Source organism: Acanthaster planci, linkage group LG02 (genome assembly GCF_054643075.1).
Source record: "Acanthaster planci isolate LZ-2023a linkage group LG02, COTS_SCS, whole genome shotgun sequence".
In the NCBI taxonomy this organism is placed as follows: domain Eukaryota; kingdom Metazoa; phylum Echinodermata; class Asteroidea; order Valvatida; family Acanthasteridae; genus Acanthaster; species Acanthaster planci.
The window spans coordinates 17,599,257-17,623,019 of record NC_141778.1 but is presented as its reverse complement, the minus strand read 5'-3'; the positions used below and the strand labels follow the sequence as shown (position 1 = coordinate 17,623,019).

The 23,763-nt window shown below is 40.7% G+C and overlaps 2 protein-coding genes across 4 annotated transcripts in view; one reads left to right on the top strand and one right to left on the bottom strand.

The window, feature by feature from the left end:
- Positions 1-6,236, top strand: part of c2cd3 (C2 domain containing 3 centriole elongation regulator) — a 38,952-nt gene extending 32,716 nt beyond the window's left edge. For 2 of the 3 annotated variants that reach the window (XM_022244670.2, XM_087133537.1), the window contains 9 exons: positions 18-188; positions 671-776; positions 1,246-1,499; positions 2,128-2,275; positions 2,467-2,694; positions 3,056-3,393; positions 3,844-5,265; positions 5,619-5,751; positions 5,904-6,236. In XM_022244670.2, coding sequence (XP_022100362.2) covers positions 18-188; positions 671-776; positions 1,246-1,499; positions 2,128-2,275; positions 2,467-2,694; positions 3,056-3,393; positions 3,844-5,265; positions 5,619-5,751; positions 5,904-6,083 — 2,980 coding nt within the window. In that variant the 3' untranslated portion in view covers positions 6,084-6,236. The remainder of the gene's footprint in view (positions 1-17; positions 189-670; positions 777-1,245; positions 1,500-2,127; positions 2,276-2,466; positions 2,695-3,055; positions 3,394-3,843; positions 5,266-5,618; positions 5,752-5,903) is intronic. The other variant, XM_087133536.1, reaches the window with a different exon arrangement.
- Positions 6,237-7,210: 974 nt separating this feature from the next.
- On the bottom strand, positions 7,211-23,440 carry LOC110984461 (uncharacterized). Its single transcript, XM_022244678.2, has 15 exons — positions 23,196-23,440; positions 20,652-20,701; positions 19,527-19,728; positions 19,020-19,053; positions 17,028-17,093; positions 16,333-16,480; positions 15,859-15,936; positions 15,644-15,713; positions 15,109-15,173; positions 14,587-14,653; positions 14,145-14,193; positions 13,625-13,758; positions 12,110-12,261; positions 11,271-11,330; positions 7,211-10,875 (listed from the first exon to the last, which is right to left on the bottom strand). The coding sequence occupies exons 1-15, from the start codon at positions 23,298-23,300 to the stop codon at positions 10,725-10,727; spliced, it is 1,431 nt and encodes a 476-aa protein (XP_022100370.2). The 5' UTR covers positions 23,301-23,440; the 3' UTR covers positions 7,211-10,724.
- Positions 23,441-23,763: the final 323 nt, after the last annotated feature.

The window sequence follows — 23,763 nt, the reverse complement described above, 5'->3', positions numbered from 1 at the left end:
CTGTGTTTAATCTTCAGGTATCTTAGAGAAGAGCGATTTGAGATTCAACTTTGGGTCAGTTACAACAGAGAGCTGTCACAGACTGACTCAAGCCACTCCCGCCCACGACAACGAGACAAGCTAATTGGTTGTGCCTACATAGACATGTCGGCACTGTGTGATAAAAGAATCAGGCAGCGCAGGATAAGGTAAGATATCAGAATGATTCAAGTCATAGAAACTTCTGTTGGATGATTGTAGTGACCTACAAATTCCCAGGGGTTGGTTGAAGATTCCCTAACAGTGCACACTTTTGTGTAAATTTTGTAGTATTTTTTAACCCTTTCAACACCGCACCCGGGATATCCCGATTCCATAGGAGGTCAGAAGTCACAAAGGTCACTGAGGTCAATAAAAGGTCACAGAATTGTAGCCCATCATCTGTCATACAAAGTGTGAAACTATTGTGTACAAATATGGAGAGGTTAACTTTTAATGATTTTTCACCAAACAACAGTCAATTTATTGAGGTTTTCTTAAATGTGTGTGGGCTATTGAGGGCAACTGTGTGAAAAGAATATGGGAGTGAAAGGGTTAATGAACAAATTCAAGAATGTGTGTTGTATTGACTCATGCAATGCATCAGTTGGTATTTTAGAGACACATTTTTCTTTGATGTACATTTCTACAGTGGGCTGTACCCCTTGTTCAGGCCTGGAGCCAGTGATCTTGGTGGAAGCTGCCTGCGAGTTCACCTCAGCTTGAAGGATGTCCCTAGTGGATTGCATTATCAACAGGTATGACACCTATGTGTCGTATGTATAATTCACACTTCCTGATCACTCCCCCCCCGGGATTGTCATGTTTATGAATAAAAGCGATGATTTGTATCCAAACTTTGGTTGCCCCCCTTGTTGTTTAAGAATTTGCCATTTCATACAAATGTATTCACATGTACTCACTGTAGTCTCAAAAATCATTTAGACCTGATTTTATGATCGCCATGGAAATTATCAAAATGCAGACAAAATGTTATTAGCCACATTTTTATGCTGAAATAATTAAAAAACTACTGTCACTTTCCTTGGCCACTAAATAAAAGATATATTTTCTCCATATTTTAATCTTAATCTTGGTACAAAAGTAAGCAAAAATTCTTCACGAACTATAAAGCAGCACTTCCTAGTTTTCAAGTGATTTATGTAGTGTGCACCTAATACACATCTTTTCAATTTATGTGCATAATTTGATAATGACCTATTCCAGGAATCATCTGATGAAGCCGAGGTCCCCTTGCAAGAAGGGGTCGGGCGAGCCCATTCACCCCACTCACGCCATCTTGCCTCCGACCAGCCGTCTCGTGCCCCAGAGCATGCCTTGGATACCGAGGAGGCAGAGAGCAGACAAGAAGATGAGAGGAGACAACAGGAGGAAGAGGAGAGAAGAATGAGGAGGCCAGTTCTGATGGGTGTGGCTGTGGAGAGGGCGATGCATCTCATGTCAGTCCCTTCCAGTAACAGGTAGAGAAGCGATCTCCTATTCTGATCTGACTGCTGTTGGCATGGGGCACATCATCGGCTCTCTGTTGTCTAAAAATAGGGCTGTGGTTTAGTCCATGATCACAGTCGTCCTGTCTTAAGCCAAGTCATACGCTGTTCAAATGAACCGAGATAAAAGCAACTTGTGATGGTCTGGACCACAGTTCTAGTTGTCAAGCATCCAACTTCTTGAGCGTGGGTTGTTCATTGCGCTCACTGACCTGACCAAGCTTTAGCTAATAATTAGTAGATAATCTTTTCATGTTACGTTGCCATGGCGCAGTGCACATAGTCTTCCTTTGTTGATTGACAAAAAATCCAACCTGTTGGTGTGGATGATAACCATTATACTTGCTGATATGATAAAGTTTTTGGCATGGCTGATGTACCCAACCATACATGAAGATGACACATGGAAGAACTGCTCCTTGTTTTCCAGTTATCCCATGACTATAATGGGCAAACATCACATCAGGCCAGAATCTGGAAAGGCTTGAATTGACCGCTAGAAAGTTCACCAGAGATTTTGAAAAATTTAAGATTTTGTTGAATTCTTTTATAAAAAAATAAAATGCAGTGAAGAATTCTGACACTTCATTTCTGTTGACAGACTGGAGGCTGGTCTGCCCAGTTGTTACGTGACATTCCAATCAGCTGAGGGACCCCCTATCTGTACAGCCACTGTGCGTGATACTGCCCAGCCTGTGTGGGGATTCGAACAGGATGTCAGGATCAGTGCTGAGGTCCTTGATCGCCAGGTAGGGGGTTCAAAACCTTTCTGCTTGATGAATTTGAATTACCATTAAAATTCATGCTTGAAGGAACTTCATGCTTGGAGATACTGTGCTGATGCAGTGTTGGAAACCTCAAAAATGTGTGCTTGATTGACATCTCATAAGCATGGAATTCCTACATTTCTCTTGGTATACTTTTCCTCTCCCTGTTGCAGAGTTTCATCTTTAAGGTGTGGCACCAGACATCCTCCGAGCCTGACATGAACAGCGATCGGATGCTGGGCTTTGCCTCGGTGGACCTAGCCCCACTCCTGGCCGGCTTCCGCAGCCTCAACGGCTGGTACAACATCCTGGACTTCAGTGGCCACTGCCAGGGACAGATCAAGGTGTCCATCACGCCCAGGGAGAGCGTGTCGCCTCTCAAACGCTCGCCCAAGCGGCAGGTTAGCCAGACCATCGTGGTCTTTCAGTAGGAGTCAGAGACTAAGCAGTATGTGATTAACCTTTTGACCACCGGCGCAGGGTCAGAAAAGGAAGAATATTTCTATTCTCCCTGGAGCAGATGCCAGTCCATTGCAGGTTGATACACAGTACCAATTTATACTCCCGCTGGAGAAAGGTAAAGTGGAAGTGACATGACATGCCAAAGGCCACAGCTAATGAGCAGCAGTTTGATTCAGAACCCTGACATGCCAACCACTAGGCTGCATTCCCATTGATGGAGGGTCAGTATGGCTCAGATACATGTCTTTACGTTTAAGGATGAGAAATCTAAATTGCATTTGCTTGTTTTGATTTGGACAGACGAGCCCTAATACGTCGGCCATCTTCGCGCAAGGTTTCCCCCACGTTCCACTCACAACACTTCCAGGTCACCACCAAGCCAGCCATTCTGCCAGACAGTCCCCTCCGAAGTCAACCCTACCGCCGTCCAGCCACTACCAAGAGCACCTCCAGAATGTTCGCAAGTTCCATGCTGACCTCCATCATAGGCTGCGGTCACAGCAACAGGACCCCACCACTTTTGAGCAGGGGAGGGACAGCCAGAGAGGAGTAAATACGGCACCAACCATCTCTGTTGATGTGGGCTCATCACATGTACCTACAGCTGTCTCCAACTCATTTCTAATGGGAAACCTCAGGTATACATTGACAAAGTTAGATCATGCCTTACCACTGCGTGAAAAAAAGACTGAAAACCCACGAAATGCTGCTTCTCACTTCTTTTCTATCTTCTCACTATTTCTTTTTTTCTAATCATGAATTACTAAAAACTTAATAAAAACTTGACAGATTCTATTTCAAAGTGGCACTAGTGAAAGAAAGACTTGTCTAGAAAAACTCTATGCTAACTTTTGGAGGCACTTTACCTCAATTTTTGCTCATGGTCTGAGGAATGAATATCAGTTGCTAAACAGCAGCCTTAGGTGGCAATCTAAACTTGGTCTCTGTATGGCCTTCTGTGGCTGTTGGGAACTGCTGAATCAGGATCGATTGGTACTGAAATAGCATGCCCCTCGGGTTTCTCTTTAGAGTATGTCTCAATCAGTTAGTGTCAGTAACCAATTTTCGATGTCAATTCTCCACTACAGAAAAAATCTGGAAGAGCTGGACAGTGTCTACCAGAGATTGCAGCAGAAATTGGCCTCTGATCCACCCGAGGACAGCCCTACTCCCCATGAAAACACATCTTCCGTTGAGCCGGTGAAAAGTCCTCACATTCCCATGGAGAGAATACTCGGTGACCGCGGCAGGGATGAGAACTCCAGAGACCAAGTGCAGTATCCCACCATCGATCCTTTGGGGCTGCCTGACGAATCTAGTCACAGAAGGACTAGTGGTGACGACATCTTAGAGAAAGTCAGGGCTGATCTACGACAAGAGGATGCAGAGTACATCTCCGGTGATGTGGATGGACAGGGAGCCGGCAGGCAAAATCGTTACCTTGAAACGGAAGATGCCACATCACCAGTGCCCGAGAGCGACTGGGAAGACAGTGTGCAATTTCAGGAGGACAGAGAAGATGAAGGTAGCGAACCAGATGGAGATGTCATCGTGCCCAGGCCCTTGAATGATGTCTCCTCTGCAAATTTTAGTAACGGCGTCAGGCCTGATGCAGTCCACTCAAGGGGAACGCAGAATCAGCGAGGAAGTGAACTGGACACACAAAGGCTGTCTGGCGACAAAGCGGAACATGATGAGACCAGCCCTGAAATGTTAAGAAGACATCAATTTGATGGAGATAATTACAAGCTTGGTCAAACCCCCGATGTGGACTTTGTAGGAGAAAAACAGAAGCTTGACCTAGGACAAGGTTCATCTAGCCAGTTCAGAACTGCTATTGATGCCGATAAAGTATCCACAGAGTCGAATGGTAGAATAGGGGCTGTTGATGAAAGGACAGGGGATTCAACGTATGAACCTGACTTTGGAGAGGATTACAACAGAGAGGAAATGGTGAATGCCGCCCTGGAGGCGGTTGCAGATAATGATGGTGAAAGGATGACCGACGGAGACTTTGCCGATTCTGATAACCAAGAAGGGAGTCCAGTTGCATCTAGCAAGGGCATCTCGAAAAGCCAAGATGCGTCTGATGGAGTGGACTCAAATTTTGGCCAAGGCAACTTGGTAGGGATGAGACCCCGGCCAGAGTTTTCAGAAGACGTTGATGGAGCTCAATATGCCAGCAGACAACGAGAGCCTTCAAACCAAAGGATCACTGCAGACACTGACAGGGATCAAATGATGGGCGGAAATAGTGACAACCACCAAAGAGTCGAAGCATCTTTGAACTCAGACTGCAACGCTGACAAGTGTTCAAAGGAAGTGGTTGTGTCCCAACAGGACGGGTCAACCCAGAGGAGAAGAGAAGGAACAGAAGACATTGGAGGTGTTGGCAGTCCTGACGACAGCGACGACGACTCAATGGCAATCACCATCGATTCCAGACAGACCAAACAGCAGACCGGAGCAGAAACACGCAGAGCACAACCAGGCAGTGCCAACCACTCGTCGTATCCTTTTCCGATTTGCCACAAAACATTAAGGATCTATAAAATACTGACTGAAGGGAAAATGTGGTGTAAAGGCAAAAGGTGAAAGGTGGGTGTGAATTTTTTTCTACAAGTATATAATTAATGCTGAAGTCTTTGCCGTATACAATTTTGGCATGGCAAAATACATATATACATGGTATTTTTTAGTCTCATGATGAAGTGTATAATGTGAAAAAGTAGCCTTTTGAGCTACTAATTATGTACAGATCTGGAATAGGGCATAGGTCGCGGCTGTGTCTTTGCCACAGGCAAAAGTTGGTCGTTCAATACAAACTTGTCAAGCCTAATTTTTCTTGACCAGAGTTGTTCAGTGCCAAATTACCTCCAGCCCAACTTCCAAATTTCTTCCTTCCACCGCGAGATTTAGAGGCATCAATGAGGGCGCTCCACAACGTCACCAGTATCTTGCCACGAGCCCAGCCAAGACAGATTGAAGACGACGAGGCGAGTTGTTTCTCTCTTCCTCCAAAATAACAAAGGATCATTCTTCTTTTTAAAACGGTAAAAGGGATTTCAAAAATGTGATCAATGTGATGCGAGGTTATTTGCATTCTGTTTGATAATTGGCCCATGGGGCAACTGCTATCCATTTTCAGGAGTCAACGTCACAACCGACAGATGCAGCCAGAGAGCTGACTCGGCGACTAGCATCCCGTCACCCGTCAGCAAGGTCGCGGGCCCCAAGGCTGCCCTCAAAGCCAGCCTACAAGCTGCCCACTGCAGAGGAGGCCAGACGGATAGCCAAGATCTTCGCTTCCAAGTTCTCTGAGAGCTGACGCTGTGACACTTAATGCATCAGTGACAACGGCTTGGAATAGAGATGTTGTAAGTAGATTCAGTGGAGAAAACTGTACCCTCAACCTAAAATTATTGGTTGCTCTGCCAACCACCTGTACTGGCAATATACCAATACAGCCGTTTCACAATAGTGTGCCACCAAGAGTTTGCAATGCGTTGGCCAATCACAACGTGCGAAATTTGTCGACCCAATGTGCGTTTGGAAAGGGTCGACAAATTTCGCGCGTTATGATTGGCCGTGTTGCAAACTCTTGGTGGCGCGCTATTGTGAAACGGCTGTATTGGTATATTGCCAGTACAGCTGGTTGGCAGAGCAACAAGTCTTTGCTTTCCTATTTTTTTAAATATCTCAGCTTTTTCCCCTAGTGTCGTGTTTGCATACATACTGTGTAGCCACATCTCCAAGTTTCAATCTGTTGAAGGCATGAGAGAGGATATGTTGTTTTTTTACTCATGGAAGCATGTGAATGCTTTTTTTTGTCAAATACTAGTCTATTTCGGGCTTTCTGGATTTTTGACAATCAGAAAACAGGTTGTCACTTTATTTAAAACCCGCTCTAAACAGATCTCCCCCTAACCTTTGAAATGACTCTGCAATACGGGGAGCAAAATTAATCTAAAATGGTTATTAAAATACTTCATTTATTAGTTTACTAAAAAGAATGTATTTTTGGTCCCAATATGTTTTCGTCATGTACTTTTATCACAGCTGAATAATTTACGGCAAGCCTTGTTTTTTGTTCTTTCTTTTTGCTCAGTTCTTGTACTGTACATTTCTGTTGAGTTTGTAATGTAAATAAATGAACTGAAGTGAACTATTTCGTCTTTTTTTCTGTACGTTACTATTTTTGTTCCATCTTTCATTTTTTTTTGAAGAGATTGATTTCACATGTTCTTCGAGAAAACCTTCTCTTTTAGTATAGCCTCCACCATGCAGATTGCTTCAAAGTTTCAAATCTTATTATTCATTTCAGACCTTTATTCATGACCTTTACATAATTAACCCCAGCACTCCTCAATCCTCCAACAGGTGAAGGATTGAGGAGTGTTAGGGTTAATCAGGTGACAGCATGTTGATTTAAAGGAAAAAACTCACACAGAGTGATTATGTAGAAAAAGAAAAACTAAAGTTTATTTTTTACAAACAAAAGTAATGAATAAGGATTGACTAATAAATAAGTCAAAATATCTGCTTTACAAATAATGTACAGGGATACTATGAATCACGTAAAGGGAATTTAAAGCATAAAAATCTGACATTACGGATCTTTCTCCCCCTCCCCCGGGGGATGAAAAGTCATTTCCACAGGAAATGATTCAAAAGCATCAATCAACCCGATGATCACAATCATTCATGTTAAATGATCAATGCCAGAATGGAAAATGACATGGTACAAGACATAGAATTGTATCGTAAAATGAGTTGCAGCTACTGGTCCACTTGTCAGTCACTGATTGCACTTTCTAGTAGCCCAGCATCCATTTCCAAGTATACACCATTAACTTGCTGGGTCTATCATTTGGACTTCATCATATGCTTGTTACACTTTGGGCACCAAATGTGTACTTTTTGTGCAAACATGGTCCTCTTTGTGAGAGCACGGTCCTCTCACATGTAAGCTCATGCTGGCCTGTAGCAACTGCAAAAGATTTGTAACCGTTCTCAGTTTGGGGATACTGCCAAGGCCCGGTTAATATTTACAACGGTTGGGCAAAATTCTTCTGCCATTACAAAAGGACCTCCTGAATATATGTTGCACGTACGGTACCCGAATCACCTGCCTGGTTTGTATTTGACAAGTTCTGTTTGTTGTTCCATGTCAATATCTAGCTCTTGAATTTTCAAAACTTGGTCTTGGTTGTCTTAGATTACTGTTGGACAGTCCAGGAAAAAAGTCTTGGTCTAGATATTACATGTACTAGAACCAAGCAAATATACAATAGAAAAATAGTTGTCCGTGCTAATTGCTGACTTTGTTTAAAGATAAATAGGCCTGCTCATAATAGTTGATTGGCTCCATTAACCACTTTGTCCCAAGGGATGTGTGAACATGCTCTGGCCATCTGCATATACAGTATGCATGTACACATAGGCAGGCCTGATTGGTTGGAAAGCCCTTGGAATTCAGTTCCAAGTGACGTTACAAGCTATTCAACTTAATGTCTGCATTAATTTCGTAAGTAGCTGCTTGTAACCAGAGTAACCAGTAACGTGACCTTTTGTTTATCTACCGGTGCGATACGACTTGTGATGGACACAACCGAAAACTCGCAGGACCCATCAGTTTTCCTTAACTGCACCGTACATACATGTATCTGCGGGTAGGCATTCATCGCATTCAGGGGACAAGTTCTTTTATTAGGGAAATTTGAACAGAGTTGTGGGGACATTTCTGAGTCGCCACAACGTTTTGGTCCCCACAAAGTAGGTGAAATATCAAGTGTATGTCCCCACAACTACGGTGCGAGACCATTTGAACACACCTGCCATTAAGAATTGTTATTGTATTGCTTGAATATGGATTTGTACTGTACTGCATTAGACTTCATTGCATCCATGGCATACAGCAGAGCAAAGCAACAGAACTTTACCACTAAGTACAATTCTGTTTACAGGAGTTATTTTCAAAATGTCTTTTGCCTTCACAATACACACTGTACATAGCAAAGCATATTGTCATTGGAATGTGCGTAACATCCAAGCCGTTACAGCATTACTGGACACACTCCATACACAGAAACGGACACTGCATTACATGTTGCAATCACCATTATTTCTCAGAAAATGACGGGTAATCTCAAATTGCCTGACTGGATTTTTAAAGAGTATTTAGCCTGTTCCATTCTCTCCAAAACAAAAAACTTTTAAAGCACAACAGATTCCCTTTCCAAAGTGACATTGTATCCATGTCCAAGTATCGATGGACTTGCATGACAGGAAGAAAAATACCATTAATACATATACTTAAATCAACAAAAACAGGACGGGAAAGGGGAAAACCAGAATTGTTCTAAACTAATCCAAAATGATAATGGAATGTTTTCGAATTTCCCCATAGCACAAATACATTCTGAACCCGTCAAATTTAGTTTCAAATTTAGTGCTTAAAACAGTTTTGCAAATTAAAAAAAAAAAGAGAAATACTTCAGATTCCCAATGCAGGGTACCACCAAGACGCTGTCAAGCAGAGGTCTTTTTGAAGTGCATTATGGGATAAATAGTCGACAAAGTCTTAATTTGCTACTACTGCGCTGTGCACGGGAAACTTCCAATTTTTCAGAATGTTTATCTTGGTTGAGAATTTTGAAGTGCCTATTGCAAATGGGAGTTAGGTAGTCAAAATGATGGTTCTGTGTGATGCAGGGAACAACTCGATTAATCACGTACCAAAGTGCCTTCAATCGCAGCAGCGTGTCGACCGTAAACTTGAAAAGTGGACTGTCTGCAGCAAACTCTTGGTGCCACACTGTATTGTGAATCGCCCGTATTGATTCTTACCCAAAACAAAGCATAAATGGCCGGCAGAAATAAATAACATGGACTGGAAGCTGAATTTTAGAGTTAGGTAGCACATGATTAAGAATGACATAAGATAAATTACAAGCAGCTGATACTCCTGGAACCTCCAGAGTAAAATCAAATAAATCTTCAATTCCGAAAATGTTATTTACTATTAAAACATTGAAAGAAAAAAGAAATGATTTTGGCACTTCTCTAGAAGGTTAGCATTTTGAGGCTGATGTACATGTATTCTCTCCCTCCAAATAAGGATTTTAACTTTCCATACAAAAGCCTGTAACACATGTAGGCAGATCTATACAGTGAACCCTAGAAAGAGTTGGATGGTAAAATTATATGACAGGTTCCTCTTGGCTGTTTAACCACACCCTGCCGGGGATTCATGATCCGGACACGTATGCTTTATATGCGTGGCCAGGGTCTCCGAAATCGGACAAAGGGAACACGGCTTTGTAACAAAAGACCATACTCGGAACAAAAGACCAGGCTGCTGGGCATTACCGACATTTTTTCACTCTCAAAAGTGGAGATAATCCAGCCTTGTTTTGAAACAGTATACCACGGTTTGGGGTGTTCAGAGCGAGCGGATTACCAACGGGGACAAAAGCGCTCCACCACCGCAGCGAAGAGCCACACAGCACCGCTGCATGCTAATCTGGACCCTTTTGAAAAGAGGTCAGCAGTGCACTGAGCCAGGTTCGTGAACAAAAGAAAGTTATACAACACCGCACATTGTGGGCTCTTTTTACAAGGTTGCAGGCCTGGCTGAAATACTCGGGCGTCAATAGATTTTGTCTGTCAGGCTAGAGTGGACACCAGACAGTCCTTCACATGTTTGTAAGTGTCCAGTAAAGGAAGATAGGAATTTTTAAAGAATTTCAAAAACAGAAAAAAATGATAAATATCCCGGCCCAGCATCGTCAACATTGATAACTACCCCGGCAGGAAGTGGTTAAAAAAGCAGACAATAAGTCCTATTCTCTACAAAGAGCCTGGGCAGTGTTGAACTCTCTTGCAGCCTGGAATATTTCTGATTGTGTGAGCGCATGTAGCTTGTTTACCGATTTCTATTTCCACAGCATCGTGTTGCCTGCCTGCGCTATGTCTCTCCTGTTCCATTCATCAGGGCATTGAGGGCTTGCAGATCATCTGTAGTCGCTGGGGATTCTGAGGTAGTGAGGAAAATGAGGCTTTCTGGCACCAAACCTGGAAACAGCCGCTTCAGAGCATCCCAAGTGCCAAAACATGCCCTGTGGGGAAAAAAAAATGTATGCACGGATTTCCATTCAAAATATTTCTATTACAGATGTGTTCAATGTCCATTCAGGTGTAAATTAAAGGAGGGGTTGGACCAAAAGTTCTAGGAAGGGGGATATTACAGAGAACAAAAGATCCTACACTTTCCAAAATGACCGACACATTTACTTTAAAACCGTGTTCATGTATATGGAATGTAAAATGTTTTGAAGGTTCTAGAATCACTTGCACAGTATCATTCAAAAATCGGCGATATGTTCTTTTCACAATCACTTAATAGCTTCCAGTCACTAGAGATGACTCTCTCTTCCCCTTAAGATTGTTTAAAATGCATAAAAATTAAATCTGTGCAGCACTGAAAGAAAAATGGCCAGAATATTACACTTACGCAATGATTCCCATGACTATGAGAAAGACATCAAACACCCACTGTCCTCTCGTCAACGACCTACAAATTAACCAAAATAACTTACATTTTTGTGTTGTTGCACCAACTTGTCTACACAGGAGTCGCGCGACTAGCATTGTCATCATTTATATCAGTTCTTTTAAACAACACTATGGAGCACTTCTGTGCCCTGGTGATCAATTAACTCCATTTCTTCCTCATCCTAAAATACGTTGATTAAATTTCTTCCCTTCAAACCAATGCAATTTATCTCAGAAGGCAAAATGCATGCCACTTCTCCCAACTGGCTCAACACCTGGCTGGCCACTGCAAACAGCTTCTTCAACATGCTGGTCTACAGCTTCTTCAACAAATCTTTCCGAGGGGCAGCCAGACAAACAGTCATGGGCAAACTGCACATCTGCCAGACATCAGTTCAGCCATTTGTTACCTAGTTTAAACAGGTGCACTGTTATCTGATCCGAGCAGTGTACGTATGACCTATTGCGTATTCTGTACGTGAATTATACCCACATTGAAAAGGTCTTACTGAACAGGTTCAATTAATAGCATACCTATGGGGGTATAGGAGTGTGCCCCATCCCCATAGCAAAAGTCAGTGCTCTTCCTAGTCTTCCCCTCCCCCTTTGTAATTTCAAAATGTGCACAGCTTATACAAGTCACAGTTAACTTGCTTTTGTATCCTTCTGAAATATATGCTCACCCCCCAGGTGCCCCCTCAAAATTTCACCCAAGTTACGCGACTGGATCCAACGTTTTGAGACAGACAGAGCCCCCTAGTCACAGAATCTAAACCAGGCATTAAAGATGCGACTCACTCTTGAAATATCCTCATGTGGAATATCCCTGGTAGGATGAATGCCAGCAGAGTGCAGCAGGTGGCTCCCACTAGCGCCATCAGCGTTGCAATGTTGGGTATCAGGATCACCACAATGCCCGTCAACAACACCATCCCTGAGCGGAGAACGTTCTGCAGGCAACGGAAAGTGGTTTTTGCTGCTTCTAAATCAGTCTGTGATTCCTGAAGTGCACTTGTATGGATTTTGCTTAAAAAACAAAACTAGCTCATATAACAATCTAATGCCCACTCTGTTGAATTTGAATTAGCATTTAATGATACATGTATATGTATCCAATTTGGGTAATTCCAGAAATTAGGGGTCCAAAAGTGTGACTTTTTTGTGTCCGTTATATCTGGCCTTTGTTATTTGACATGGAAATCACCGGAAATGATTTCAAACTATTATCTTTTGTTTGGCAGGTAATTTACATTAATTCATCACTCTTAAAAATTAGAAAATGTGTTCTGAACTTACAAAATCACGTCAGATGTGACAGGGACACACACACACAAAATGGATTCCTAATTTCAGGAATTACCCATTTGAACTCTCATTGGCTGGTGACTGAAGCAGGTACAAGTATGGCTCGACACACCGACCGCGTAAATACTTTCTTTACTTCACTTATTGCTCATGCCAATTAGACCTTTATTTCGTAGGTTGCATCATGAACTGATGTATCATGGATAGTCGTCCCACCATAACCTGAAGTATTGCGTGTATAAAGTCTGCGGACAACTCGTCTCCTTGTCAGTGTTGATGTCAAGACCCTTTAAGACCATCACAAGGACCCCATAAAAACCACCACAAAGTGAACACAAGACCTCCAGTCAGATTTCAGTCACAAACTGTTCAAATGAACCTCAATTGAAAAAAAAACCACTCCTTTGTCCTGTTACTTGTGTCTGGTCTTGTGTCTGTTCTCAACTACAACACACACTGCATTTCGAGGTGCATCAAAACTACTGTATGCTTCACTTCATGGGTCCACAGTGAGTTGACAGTGCATGGAACACCCATGTAAAATATGCAACCTTCCACTGCAGAAAAAAAAATTGTAGTCCGTGTTGCTGTGATACTGTTCATAAATACAAGCTGTAATTTAACACATGAGGGGCTCCCTACAAAGGCAACTGAAAACATCTACTGAGGTTTTGGTCCTGACTTTTCAAAGCCTTTCTTTTCTAACGAGCTCTCATAAAGAGCTAAGCATAGAGTATTTATAACAAAGACGAAGGACAAAACCTTACTTAAAAATCCTTGAATTGTTACACAAAATCTGAAGCAGCTGTATCAGTGCCAGTCGTTACATGCCCACAAGTTATCGAGTGGAAGAGATTCTTTACACAAATAGCACTTTTTTCTGTTCAATTTTATTTCTTTATTTTATCAAGGTAAGCTCTGCTCTGACATTTCGACCACTGTATTTCCTCCTACGTCTGATTTTTTTATTTCTGATACAAAATGTTGCACTTTTAAGTCCAAACTTACCCCAGTGGATGTGGATTTGTACGTGCCCTGAAGTAATCTATTTTCCATGATGACCACGACGGGAAACATCATGACGGGATACGTGAAGAACAGTGAGAAACACAGACAGCTTTTGACAAGCTCTGGAATAATTCCTGGGGTTTGGGGGGATAAAAACAGGGCATTATATTTAATCCACTGGATTTGTCTGTGAAGTTGTCACGGATGCTTAAGGCAAACTCTGGCATAAAACTGCATCAGATGATCAGTTTGACCTTTTCCTGTTCTCTTTCATGCAATGGAAATTTAAAAGTACAGTACAATGTACATGTGTGATAGATATGTTACTTTCTGTTACCCATGAACATTGTAACCCATACAAACTCTTAGAAAATTTGACAAATACTTTGCGATTCTGAAAAGTTGATACACATTCCAAAATTGAACAATGGTTTTCATACCCAGTCCTTTTTTCCTCTTTGTCGTGTTTTCACAAGATAATTTTTCTCCCTACAACTCTGTGTGCTGAGGACGAACTTACCTTCGGGAAGGTTTAACGTGATGATGCTCTCTGTTTCAGGTCCAAAAGACTAGGGAAGAAAAAAAAAGACGATAAAATAAGACAGTATGAAGTGAAAATCAACAGGGTTTAATCACAGTGCTTGATTGGGAGAATGTTCCAATTATGTTGAAGGTTGGTAGAACCAGAATACTGGATGGCCAACCTGCTGCGTGCTGAAGTTTGATGACGAATTTTACCAAGCAAAGTGAGATAAGTAAAACATATCACTTTTCTAATCAACTCAACACAGAGATGGAATGTTGCAGCTGTTTTCATAGTACAGCCACTAGACAAAAATCAGCCACTGAGAGTCTCTATGCAACATTGAGTGAAGTTCTTAACAAACCTGCTCGCTTTCTACCACACAATGCACAACGATGTGAAAGGGATTTAAGAGTATACGTAGCTACAGATGTCTTACCAGGTATCCACACACACCAAAACTTATGTACAGCGTAGTAACGACAACCAGGGCAAATATAAAGATTCTGGAGATATAAAAAGGAAAATTGGTAAAATTAGCATGCTCACTGTCTTAGAAACAGTTGCTATATGAGTTGATGGTTGTAATAAAAAAAGGCAGTAACAAAACCATAGGGAAATCTGGATCACCTGAGCTGTTCAGACTGCCTGAAATTCTCCTCATTGTCAACCTTGGGCCACCATGTTCAACACAGCGAATGAATGATTATCGATGCTGGACATTCAATCATCCCCCAAACCATGCAAAAAGTGGAAGTCAGGTTGGCGTCTGTAGCCTGGGTCAGGCTTTTGGCAGTCCCTACCTGATTCTGTGGTTAGTCCCTGGACAACCTACCCGAGGATTTCCTCCCACCTCTACAACGGAACCCTTCTCCATTCTCTTCTTTACACAAGCTTTAATGTTTACAGGCTTTCGTACTTTGGAGGCATGCTTGGTTTCATTACCAGGAAACTAACTTACTTTCTGAACTTAGGCCTCTTTGATGCTAAAACCGAGGACTCTAATGCCAAGATCATGCCAGCCCCCTGCAAACAAACACAATATTAATTACGACTTTTCCATGCATAAACATTTATGCATGTAATCCCTGAATCGATTCATCACAGCTGTCTAGGATTAAAAAAATGGAGATTCTGGCCTTGGCTTTACATCAAATGAAATCTTGTGAATCCAGAATAGATTATTCCTATACAGTGCGTACAGCTTCACAAATGAAATATCCACTGTTCACTTCCAATTATTGGTTGCTGCTTGGGTGAGGCCCATGTCTTGGTTCCCAGCTTTTTTTTTTTAAATGAACGCGTAAATTTGCCTAAACGCTATTGTCCCCTGAGCAGCTCTATCAAAATGACATCCTTTGGGTCGTTCAGTTGATGGACATCCGGACTGTCCTTCAGTCATTAGCTGACAAGAATAACATTTACATGGCAAAGATAATTTTTAAAAAAAATCTTGCAACATGATGTAACCGAAGAATGCAAAACTAAAAAAGTACCTCGTAGCAGTAGAATGCGATTCCAAGAAAAAATGGAAACCCAACGAGAGACATCTGCTTTGGGTGTATACTGTAGAGAAGAGAAAATTTGGCAAGGCAGAGAAATACAAAGTGACCAGTTGGGAAGGTCCATTACAATTCCAGTAGAGCATAAACATGGTGAAGCAAGAAAGACATGTGAGGCCAAACATAGATTTGAAACTGCTTTTACTCACCGGACGTTCTGCACATGCTCAAAGTCAAACCAGAAGACAACGGAATACGCAAACATGTTGGCAAAGTCTGCAAACAAGCTGGAGCAAGGCAAAAGGACCAAACTACAAGGTATTAGAGGGTTAGTACCATGCTACTGCACCTAAAAATAGTTTGTGAAAATAATCCAAACTGTCAAGTAAAACTTCCTTTATTAGTCCAGAAACCTTGATATGCCAGAATACATTGCTTGAATCATCACTGAATAGTGCGCATTATATACAAGTTACTTTTTGATCCAACTTCCTCAAAAGTAAAATCAAATTTTGTCGAATTGTAAGCACAAACATTACGTCACAACTAGCAGCCTTTTTCAGCCCAAATAGCATGCTAGTTGTGTGATGCATGTATGATTATTTTTGCCACGGGAATCTGCACAGCAATCATTTACACAGAAACAAAGTTTAACAGACAATAGCATGCCTAAGGCTGCCCACCTGAAGATTGCTAATCTGTTGAGGTGTCTTAACAAGCACAGCAGGGTCAGAGGGGCCATCATCAAGCCGATCCAGCCATTTTTGCTGAGGCCCGGGACAAACGTGACCAAGTTGCTGGAGATAAAGATCAGGTAGGCACAGGAAAAACCTGCCCAACGGTCAAACAAAGAACGACACAAGAGTAAGTAATCTAGAAGAAATATTATTTACATCTGGTCTGAGATGTGTTAAAGTTCATACAGCTCCTAAGAAGAAAATAATGCTTGGCAACTATAAATGGTGAACCCATTACGAGCTGCACTGCATGACGTTTCAGCTGGTAACCTATTTTGCTAAGAAAGAGTTTCTGCACTCATCAGCAACATGAATCTGCCCCAGGGTGAATACACGACACTGAATCTCAGTTTACAATGTGATCAAGTACAAGAAGAATTATTTTGCTATCCAAAATGACACTAACCAAAATTAATGAGAATCAAATCAAATTTAAAATAAATAATTATTCAAATAATGAAATTCCCTTTTTTTTCCCTCAATAAATGTTGTAGCTGTTGCAGACAAAAGATGGGTAGCTAAAACTATGTAAAAATCATACACTACAAAGTCATTCCATTACATTTGGGCTGGTTGCCCATGTTTCATATGGCCAAATTATGCTTGATTTAGAGTACATGTCGTATTGTAGCTTCACTCACCAACTTGAGACACCACAATAGAGATGTCAACGATAACTTTGCCTTTACTTCCAAGTGCATAAAAACCTAATTGAAATGTAGAAAAGAGACACAGAGAGATTATCAATGCTGTCACTTTATTTTTCAAGACACTGCACTGAAAAGTTACGAGGGAAAATAACAGGAAGGACTGATCTTCAACCTTTTAGAGGTACGGTATGACACATTATGAATCATGCTTGTCATAAGACTTGGCTCTGTCAAGCACTTTTTAAGTTAATGCAGATATTGTCTCTTTCTTGAGAGAGTCTGCCATGTTTGGAGAGCGACTTACAACAAAGTACCCAAGTACTGTGGTTCAAAACTGAAAATATATTTCAAGCCAGGGAACCAGATATTCGTAACAACTCACATGATGAAAAGTGGTTTTGAAAGGCTTTTGGGGGGAAATCTTAAAATAAAAACTATGTTAAATGAAATTCAAAGACAGATTTCAAATTTGCTCACAATTCTTAATCTGTGACCTACATGTATGGTGCAGCATCAGACATATGTTCTTTTGCCACAATGACATGATCAAAAAAAGAAAAAAAAAGAAAGACTTGTTTACCACAGGATAAAAATGTATTGGTGTTCTGATTTCAGAGATTGTTTGGTAATTCAGGATTTCTTGCTTATTACAGACAGTGCTGCTCTCATTTTTTTCTCTTAAGTTTCAGGGTTGGGTTCATTTTACAAGTATCCAGGTACCAAGTTTTATGTTATTATGGTTCCTTATGCATATGTAGTCCCTGTACCACCCATGAATTCACACCACTAAAATGGGCAAGCCAAAAAAAAAAAAGAAAAAGCAGCGACTAAAGCTACATTTGTGCAAACACCAACTCCATCATATAATACCGGAACAATCACCCCTTTGAAGTCTATTTCTTTATAACATGATGTCTTTGATGCCAGGAAAATTGATGGTGAAGCCATAGTGCTGTTAATGCCATTTACAGTGGCAGTCTGTGCTGTATGTGTACCTCACTGAGCCAAGGAATTTTCCCAGGCAAACGGAAACGACCCAATGAGACCAAATATATGAAGCAGTTTACCTACGTGTATTTTATGCCGTTACTGTTTACCACATGAAGAGAGACATTTCATTGGCATAAACATGTTGAACAACCTTGACACTGGTTTAGAATAGCCATGCAAAGATTAGAAATTGACTATGCATTTGATACAACACACAATTTATGGACAAAGATGCCAACTTGAATTTTCTATGAAATTGTGCAATCAAAATCGTCCCTGTTTTTTTTACCATCACAAAGTCCTATTAGTACATCTAATTACATGTATGACTGGAGCGTGTGCATGCTGTTCATATCTTTCAGTTCTTGTTTATCAAAATTCTGGTATATTGTTATGCAGATACACGTATGTAGTGTGTTTATGCACACTGTATTACACACCACACCTCTTCAGTTTGATAAAAGCCTTATGGAACAGTTTGCCACATTGATCAATTAAACACTCCAACTCTGTGCAAGCAATTATTAATTCAACACCAGTTCTGGAATAATTTTAGCCGAAATGATCATCCTTAGAGATTACATATTCATTGAATATTCAGCTTCTGACTTGATACTAGGTGATCAATATGCATGTAATGAATGCACATGCACTGTAGAAAACATGTTATAAAACCATTCTGGTTTGAATTCACTGTGTGCCATGCATTATATGTATTCAAACATACCATATCTCTACAATTGTTTAGCGAATAAGATTAAATACAACCAGTTTTGAATTTTCCATTCCCAAAGAAGGTTTTATAAATTCCGAACTAGACTGTCTACAAAAACATTTAAAACATGTAGGAATAACATTGGCACATTATGTACAGTACATATGTACAGTCCCTGTTTTCAATCTGAACTACATTGTACAAATGGAAAAAGCACAACCACAGAGAAAACATTGAAAATATCATTATTTAGGTTTAATGTAATCTTGAAAACTCACCAACATCACTGTAATCTATCTCATTCTTTGGACTCTGTTGACAGAAAAACAGACAAAAAGATAGAATACAGACTCCAATATACTGACTACAAAATGACTTGAAAGACATAAATAACATTTCGATCCTGGCAAAAATTTCTGAAAAAAAAGAGAAGAGTGGTTGCTTGGATAAAAATGACATATCCCTTTTTTATGATTAATAACAAGTTTTGTTTTTGAACAGGAAAGGCACTCTGAATAACTTATTTTTTCAGTAAAAAAAGAGTTAAAAGAGAGTTTGAAAGTTAAAAATCATAAATCTGTGATCAAGCAAAAAGCCAAGGAATACAGGAATATTATTCAGCCAAAATTGAGAAAAATAACCTGGATAATAAGGGGTTTCCTAATTGCATCGCAGTATGCGCTTATGGAGAGCCACTTGCTAGCGGCTGCAACCACTTCCCATAGAGGCCCGTGCAGCTGCCAGCCACAACCAGTCGTTGTGGACACAGCCCCATTTCCACTTACAGCAGATTCGTCTGAACCCTTCCTCCGCTGGCCGCTTGCCTCTCCATTCTGCGCCGACGCCTCCGATGTCTCTACCCCTTTCAGTAACTCCTCCTCCACGTCCTCCCCTTTCACCTTGCTGACAATTTTGAATTTCCTGCGGACATCTAGCCTCTCTTCCAACTTGTACTTGCAGTCGATAAGCATGAGCATGGCCTTGACACTGATAAAACAATTATTTGTAAAAATTTAAATGAAAATTTTTTTGTTACATGTACATGTCCCACTCTGAAAAAGTTCTTCCCATAGCAAGGTATCTAAAAAATAGAGTAAGAAGGTGGGTTGGATTTTTTTTCACTTTTGTACACTGATTCAGTATGCAGCTAAGTGTTTATACTCTGTTAAGACCATTTTAGACCACTCTCGTTTTGCCTATAATTTGTATGGGCAGCCAAAGTTTGCAAAAAAAAATACTCTTTGGTTTTTTGTTTCACTTCTTTCTTTTCAAAATGTACATATGTCCATTTGATTTGAAAGAGGGTTGAATTTTTATTTCATATTTAGTAAATCCTGTATTATTATCTTGAGTTTCAATGGCTGCATGAGATTTTTAACCCTTTGTGAATCATTCTTTTGACTTTGCAATGACAGCTAGCCATGGTTTCAGCAACCACTTGTAGGAAAAACGCAACTGCGGCATAAAGAGAGCAGACTGCTGAAAAATTTACACCGGCTGAAAAGACAAGATGGAAATGCCATTGACATGACAAATTGACATATATGCCAGTGGCTGACGCCATATAATACTTGCCACTAAAGCAATATGATCATCTCTCTGGATCCACCAAAATTCATGAGTACATTTAATTGTGTGCAGTGCTCACAACTCACTATTAAAAATTGGCTGAACAAAACTGGACCATTAAAACCAACTGTTTTATCTGCAAAACTGAATGTTAGATCACAGGGCACATCTCGGAAAGATAATGTTATTACTCTTAACAATACCATTGATGATACTGATGTCTGAGTTTTATTTAAAGAACATGCCACTATCTGGTGGCACAATGAATTCTGCAGGATTCAGAAACGTTCCTGGCAAAAGTGCACGGAGAGTTCTTACTCTTTTGGTTTTTGAATACTCACCTTACAACAGACACAAATCCAAGAATTAAGACCCCTTCCAAAATTCCAGCCTACAAAGACAAAATGTGGCATAAGGAAACGAATTGTTGAAAATAATAAATTCTTTTGAAAAATAATTTGATAATGTTTAAACAATGAGTCATTTCTAATTTGGTGTTAGTCCAAAGACCTGGGACTCTCAATACTGTGTATGAGAGTCTCAAATTTAACACTGTAAATATATGTAACACAAAAACCAGACTAAAGCATGAAACAACTGCCCAACATTCTTGGGTATCAATTGTGTCAAAAAAATTTGGAACCGAGTATTTATTTCTATACAATCAGTGAGGTTACTGTGACTTGTGAAAATATGGCATCAGTAAGGGATGGAACTGGGGGGAGGGGGTAAAACAGGGGCCGGGCCCCCCAAAATAAGGAAAAAGTGACTTTTTAAAATTTATTTCCTTTCCCCTCCTGCCAAAGTGTTTAAAATCACCTAACTGTAGCCTCAATTTTCCAAAAGGCCATCAAAGGTTACAGAAATAAACAAAATTCCAAACTGTTTGCCTCCCTCCAAAAAATTGGTTCTGGATCCATCCTTGGGCATCAAGATACCAAATTAGGCAATCATTAATTACTTTTATTAGGCCCTGCTTCTATGTAAATAGGGCAAAGGAACAATAGACTGGTGTGAAGTTTTTATAACTAGGCTTCATCATGCGCTTGGTGTACACGTGATGCCATGCATGCAAGACCATGCATTCCAACATGAATTGGTTGCACATACTCAGTAAGCCGTGAGTCAAATGAGCATAAGCATACATGTACAGTCCTAGGACCGTTGTTAGCATGTAAAACATGCCCTCTCTTGTTACCCCTGAGAGTAGACAGACCTTATCACAAATATTACTTCAGTGATTTGCACAATACTCAATACATGTAGCTGCAAAGTGGCCCTAGAGCTATGGGTTCATCATGATCTCTGACTCCAAAAGTGAGAGAAATAGAGTGCACAACAGGCCCCATTAGTTTTAGGGATAACTCTGGCTGCACAGCACTATTAGAATGAAAAAGGATTGGTATCTGCATCTTTTCTCTTCCCACACTTCTTTTTGGCAATTACGCAAAAATATGTGTATACACGTGCAGGGCACGATCGGTCTACAAGCATGATCATGCCATCGTTATCAGTCGATCCTGTATGAAATCTCAAACTGTACCGAACCCTTTTTTGAAACAATCTTCTGAAACTGCAAGTATGGAAGAAAACTCTCCTGGCTGATGGCAGCATCATGACTAAATCTGCAACATGATTGATGGTTAGCACATACACAAAGATGAAGAGATCAAGCACTTTTTGCATGATCAAACCATCACATACAACATCTGTAATACATGTAAGTTTAAATGTCTGTAACCACATACATGTACATGTAGTCACCAGGTCACTAATTTCGGACTTTATTTCCCTTTAAAATCCTACAGAGGTATAAATCTACCAAAAAAGCAACAAAAAACATGTATCGAAATTAAAAATGCCATCTGACTGAGAAAATACAGAAAAAAAAGAAGGAAAAAAAATGGGGAAAAAAAATTACATTTCCAGCAGACTCAATCCTGGCACACTGGGATAGAGTACCGAAGGGTGACGTCTGTGAGCCAGAATGTGTAGTGCAAACGAATGGAGTAGGCGAACGTGTTGGTTCACGCATTGGTTCTCGCGCTAATGCCTTTTACACACTAATTGTGCGCGTACTCTATTGCAGAGCAGCATGCATACCAACTTAGCTATCGCAATGGAAATTGAAACCTTATGCATGTAATTGTGCAATCATGAATGCAATTAGGAAGTTGTGTTATGGTTACCGTAACTACATACATGTACATGTAGGCCTATAGTCACTTTGTTCTAACAAAGTCCTCCCCATGCCCCCTAAGATAAGAGACCTGAACAGGCTCAATTTTTCACGCTCCAGTTGAAGTTGTATAACCAACTGACAAAGCCTAGTTAAAGCCTATAAATTAAAGGGAAGGTTTTCCCAGCTGTTGAGGCTACATACAGTGATACACCGCAAAGGTAATTTTACTAACTCAGACTAGAGATGAAGTCAGACACACCTCTTGACCTTGTTATGCCAAGTCTGCAAGGTGTCGTAAGAAACTGAAACACTTAGTGAAACAACAATGTAGAAGTGTCCCAAAAGTAAGGAATGTCCAAATCTTTGGAAAGATTACCATTTACAGACAACACTTGATACTCCTGTGCACAAACCTAGCCTATTTCAGGCCTAAGCCTAGCCTATTTGTCTGAAAAAAGTGTATATGTAGGCAACCCCACATCATGCTTCCGAAATTTCTCAGCTAAATTTCACTTTTTATTACATGTTATTACTTTCATGACTTTCTGATGGCTGTTATTTAGAAAAACGGTCTTGTTCTTAGTGAAACTCTTTCCAATTTTTTTTTCGAATTTGAAAATACCAATGCATGCAGTGGCTGAACTTCTGAATTCTAGTTTGACAGCCATAACACAACTGGTCAAGTACACTTCACACAGCTCACCGTTTTGAACGCGAACGGAAGACCCAATCCACCGGCTCCGACGAAAGAAATAAAAATGTTGGCAAAGATCTTGACAGGGTTCGTCGCTCCCCCTCCGTCATGCATTTTGAGCTTATCTTGGAATACCTATTATGTCAAAATGTGACGAACAGAAAATACTTCGCCTTAAGTTCAACCTCCGGCTCCACTTCCTATTTGCCAGCATGGCACTGATATGACACGCAAAAGTAGGTATTGTACCGTCAATCATGTACTTTAATTACAGGAATCGCTCACCTGCCGAATCTAAGGCCGTTTTCCAATACTCGACTTGGGCTCCGTCTGAGGCTTCAACTTTTTTTTTTACTTCCTGACTTTGAGGTTGTAAGCCAAATAGTAAGTCTAATAGTGGCAAAAAGCATCAAGTAGGATGCAAAAGAGCCAAATATTACAGTACTTCAGGCCCACGATCGGAGTTTGGTTTCCTACACGAAGCCTCTTACAGAGACGAAGTTGATTTTAGAAAACGGCCTTGGTCTACGTATGTCACTCTGCCTAAGAAACAACGGCCTTTTAAAAGCGCCCTCTA

Excerpts from the sequence above, each read along its gene's own strand:
- LOC110984461 (XM_022244678.2), bottom strand. The coding sequence starts at position 23,300 with ATGCATGACGGAGGGGGAGCGACGAACCCTGTCAAGATCTTTGCCAAC. Across the intron at positions 19,729-20,651 it reads GGATTTGTGTCTGTTGTAAG|TGTCAAGGCCATGCTCATGC; the intron begins GTGAGTATTCAA and ends TTGTTTTATCAG. Across the intron at positions 16,481-17,027 it reads TATTGTGGTGTCTCAAGTTG|GTTTTTCCTGTGCCTACCTG; the intron begins GTGAGTGAAGCT and ends ACCGTTGGGCAG.